This window comes from Leptonychotes weddellii, chromosome 10, assembly GCF_054177405.1.
Source record: "Leptonychotes weddellii isolate Sample4059 chromosome 10, ASM5417740v2, whole genome shotgun sequence".
NCBI classification, from domain to species: Eukaryota; Metazoa; Chordata; class Mammalia; order Carnivora; family Phocidae; genus Leptonychotes; species Leptonychotes weddellii.
In genome coordinates, this window is record NC_138378.1 from 109,731,228 (window position 1) to 109,735,949 (window position 4,722).

General features: G+C 43.4%; 1 protein-coding gene across 2 annotated transcripts in view; it reads left to right on the forward strand.

Annotated features, from left to right (window-relative positions):
• The first annotated feature begins 26 nt into the window (after positions 1-26).
• TTC32 (tetratricopeptide repeat domain 32) overlaps positions 27-4,722 on the forward strand; it is a 4,949-nt gene continuing 253 nt past the window's right edge. Inside the window, exons 1-3 of one of the 2 annotated variants that reach the window (XM_081797153.1) lie at positions 27-334; positions 3,792-3,958; positions 4,696-4,722. In XM_081797153.1, the coding sequence (XP_081653279.1) occupies positions 183-334; positions 3,792-3,958; positions 4,696-4,722 (346 nt within the window). In that variant the 5' untranslated portion in view covers positions 27-182. Of the gene's footprint in view, positions 335-366; positions 656-3,791; positions 3,959-4,695 lie in introns of those variants that run through there. The other variant, XM_081797154.1, reaches the window with a different exon arrangement.

The window sequence follows — 4,722 nt, forward strand, 5'->3', positions numbered from 1 at the left end:
ACCGTGTGACTGATCTCGCGAGATGATGGGTCCTCCGAAGGCACAAACTTCCCCTTTTGCTAAGCGCCCAGGTTTTGCGGTCAAATTAAATTCCGGGAGTGCGGAAGTGGCTCTGTGGCGCCGCCTCTAAACGCCCAGAAGTCAACCCCCTTTCTACACGGAACGCTAGGCCTCTGACCGCCATGGATGGGCAGCAAGGGCAACAAAGCCACGCAACGTTCGCGCTCGCCCAAGCTCACTTCAAGAAGGGCGAATACGCGGAAGCCGAAGCCCTGTACTCCGCTTACATTCGCCAGTGCGCCTGTGCAGGCTCCGTGGGAGCGGCGCCCGGGAGGTAACTATCGCGAGAAGTGGGGCAGCGGCGCCTCCGGGAGGTGGGAGGCAGGGGTCGTCGGGTCCCTCGGTCAGCCACCTGAGCTGTCTGGCACCGAGGACGCAATGCGCGGACTGTTTGTCTTTCCAGAAGGGCGGCGAGGGGCGCCGGCTGCCTTCCCCCCCGGGGGTCTTAACTACGTTACTCACTCTGACCCAAGACTTAGAGCGGATAGGGCTTTTCCACCTGTCATTTTAGCAGGCGGATGTCTGAGACCTGGAGACGGCGAGGTGACTCGCTAGTACATGGGACCGCGACTCCAGCCACCACCTCACCGCAAGGGTGTTTCGTTTTTCACTTGTGTGTGTGTGTGTAGTGGGGGGAGGATATCACTCGGCCTAAATACTACCATTTCACCCACGCATTCATCCATGGATATTTCAAAATGCATTTCTAAATATTAAGGATTCTTACGGAAACAACCACAGTATCATTATTATTACGTGATTGCTTGATATGAAATATGCAGTCAGTGTTGGTTCCTGATTGATTAATAACGTTTTTGTTTGGCTGATGTGTGTTTTTTTTTTTAGCAGTTTGTTCAAGTCAGGATGCACACCAGGTCTCTTAATCTGTAAGGCTCCCCCTTTTTTCCCCTTGAAGTTTGTTGAGGAAGCCAGTCCTGTGTCTTGAGAGTTCCCCATATTTTGGATTTGCTGAATTCATCCCCCTGATGTCATTTAATACGGTCCCTTGTCTCCTACACTGCTTGTGAGTTGGTAGTTAAATCCTGAGGTTTGATCCAATTCAGATCCAGTATTAACGACGAGCATATGTTAGGTGGTGCTGTGTGTTTTTGTTAGAAAGCATATAATACTGTCTTTCTTTTCGTGATATTAGCGACTTCACCTGCTAATACCTGCTTGCCCAAAGTGCCTTGGATTTATGCCTGGATGTGTAGCATTTGTTGGTCCTCCAAATTTTGCCTTTGTTCTTCTTGATGGAGTGATGTGGGCTAGGATGAGAAAGAACAGAGAGGAGTGGAATGAACAGCTGTTTGACGGTTTTGAATCATCTGCACCATCACTCTTCTCTCCCTTCAAGGATTTGGTTTTTCTTTTTTTTTTTTTTTAAAGATTTTATTTATTTATTTGAGAGAGAGAAAGAGAGAGAAACAGCATGAGAGGGGATAGGGTCAGAGGGAGAAGCAGGCTCCCCGCTGAGCCGGGAGCCCGACGTGGGACTCGATCCCAGGACTCCGGAATCATGACCTGAGCTGAAGGCAGTCGCTTAACCAACTGAGCCACCCAGGCGCCCGGATTTGGTTTTTCTTGACAGGATGTCAGCTTGTCTTTTGCATGAGGCTTACAATTCTTCTCCTGTTTGTTAAACTCATGTGGAATTAAACCAGAAAAATAAAATTGCTTTCATGTTTTGATAATACACCAAGGTAACAGTTAATAGAAATTTCTGAACGGGCAATAAGACCATCCCCTGAGCCTCCCCCCTCCAGCCCCCCCCCCAAAAAAGATTAGTAAACATAGAAAATGTAGTTTTCTATAATTTCAAGCTAATAGGTTTCAAAAAGTATTCATCAGCAACAGATACACTGACACCATCTAGTCTCCTTTGCACATTCAGCCTAAGAGCACCAATATGTGTTTATAGTAGATACAGTATCTGCCTCTTCCCAACGCAGGGAAGAAAACCTCCATGGTTTGCTAGAAGGTTGCTCAGCCTGCCTGAATGAACCTTCCAATTTCCTTATAGTTCTGAAATTCTTCTAGGAACTCATGAATTTAAAATGGATTCTGTCATTTCAGATTTTTTTCCTTAAAAATATCTTTTAGCTTAAATTTATTTTTTAAAATAATGGGTCACTGAACCATTTTGAAGAAGCATTTGCAATTTTTGCATGCCTGTCACTGAATGGTTTATAACATTTTCTTTTCATATCCCAAAGTACAGCCTTTCAGATTTTTTTTTGCTCAAGTTTGCAAATGCAAAAAAATCCACATTTGTGTTAGGAAGTTAAATTCTAGCATGATAAATAGTATCATTACAGAAATCTTAATATTATCAAAAACATTTCGGCTTCAATGATTAACCCACATCTTTAAAATATGGAGCAGTTTCTACATGAAAAGTAGGCTTTTAGAATTTGTTGTAATGAGATCTAATTCTAAACCGAACTTTCTATAATCCTCTGAATATAAGAAACTCATAACAAAGTTTTGAAGCTTAAATGAATGTCTAAAATCTTTCTGGAGTCCCGAGGCTGCAGTTTTCTTAAAACCCTTTACGGGGGTTACAGCTAGTGCTAGCAGCGTCCAGAAGTATTCTTGCACCCCGTCTGTCATAGCTCCCACAGACAAGTTTTCTCGTGTTGCAGTAGTTCTGTCCATCGTTAGTGAACTTAGACTTGAAGGGGACCCCTGTGAGGACCTCTTGTGGTAGCAGTGGTTGCCGTGCCTGTCAGATCTCAAGGGTCTAGATACTAATAGAAGTCCCTTTTTACTAGCATGGACGGCAGCCTCGATCTTTTCTGAGGACTGTACTTTGCACTAGGGGGCATAATGAAGAAATGACAGATGAGTGTAGCCTGTGCCTTTTCTCTTTGGTTCAAATGTGAGAATCCCTTTGGAAAAAAAGAAAGGAAAACAGAATTTGTCTGACACAGAGTAGAGTCCGTTCGTGTTCTCTGTGCAGATGAATCGTCTGGCAGGGGAGGGGTGACCTGCTGAGCCGGTGGCTGGTCAGAGCTGCCCTTACTGGAGACCCTGCCCACTCAGAGCTCCCAGGGCAGCCTCTGGAGCCTTCAGAAGCAGAGCCCATTGGGCACACAGGACCCCCAGAATGAACCTGAGCCCCGATGTCCTCCTCGCAGGAGGCCAGTGTCGCCTTGGGGGCTAAGACGGGAGGAAGGCAGCTCTATCCCCTCCTTGGGCGACAGCATGTTGAATCTTCACTTACGGTCAACTTGTATTTCTTTACTGGTGAAAAGTGATTTAAAATCTCATTTTTGGTGGGATCACTTAGAACTTTGAGAATAACATTGATGATTCACTTTGTGATATGTCCATTGCAAACTGGAGCTCTGGGCTGGCTTTTCCTCCTTGCTCAGCGTGAATTTGATCTGTCTTCTTTGCCCTGCTGGTGCGTGCTTAGAAAATGAACAGTCTTTTGAATATTGAATTCTGCAAAACAAGTTGACATTGCACGAGGGCTCTGAACACATTATAGAATTAATGTGTTTTTCGGACCGACAGGGTAGTGCTGCTACGAAGTAGATCATGGGATTAAACAAAAATTCATTCCACTGCCTTATTTCTTTGCACTTCGTTTCTTCAGCTTGGTTTTTCGGCGTAGATACCACATGTCACAGGCTACGAAGGTTGACAAAACCCGAAAGAGAATGAAGGTGGAAACGAGAGGAATTTGCTAACACATGTTTTTAATGTGAACTTTTTGTTTAAAGCAAATACAGCCCTGAGGATTTGGCTACTGCATATAACAACCGGGGGCAAATCAAGTACTGCAGGGTTGATTTTTATGAAGCCCTGGACGACTACACAGCTGCCACACAAGTCCGACCCACTTTTGAAGTTCCCTATTACAACAGAGGGTTGATACTGTATAGGCTGGGTAAGAATTTTTTTTTCCCCTTTTGCCCTGGTCTATATTTTATGAATTCAGAGCTCTCAAATGTGAAACTAATGTAGTAATCATCAAATCTTAAAGTCATGTAAAATTTGGGTGTAGAGCCCGGAACAAAGGAAGCCTTTATTTTAGGCTTCTGGTAGGCTTTACAGACCACAGTGGAGCCCTGGGGTGGGGATTGGACCGGGCGCCGGATGAGGGTGACCCCAGTACTTTGAGGACAGTGCGGATGACCGACCACCTGTGAAACTTTTCTGAGTTAAAATTTTTAAAGGCACACAAGACAATATGAAGTGAAGGGGTTTTAGATCTTTGGATTAAAGGGACTGTAGGTATTGTTTCTTTTTTAAAGTGTTAAAAAGAATACTAATTTCCTGTTGCTTAATTGTACTGTAATCGTGTAAAATAGGTGATAGGATTTTGTTGAGATTTTATGATGATTTATGCTATTTCCCTGTTAAATCTCAAGAAATAAACCCAGAGCTAATTTTAAGTGTTCATTTAAAGCTAATTTAAAATTTTAATTTTAATTATTCTACAAGGGCATGGAAAATTTCTTTGATATACACATCCATATGTCGGTATTAGGAGGAAAAAATCCTTTACTAGGTGTGGTTGAAAGCTCATAAATATAAAAGCATGTGTATCTGAACTTTGTTATGAATTATGTATAAAAATACTCAGTTTTATTATTCTTTTTCATTTTTTGGGTTCTGGTACAGGATACTTTGATGATGCTTTGGAAGATT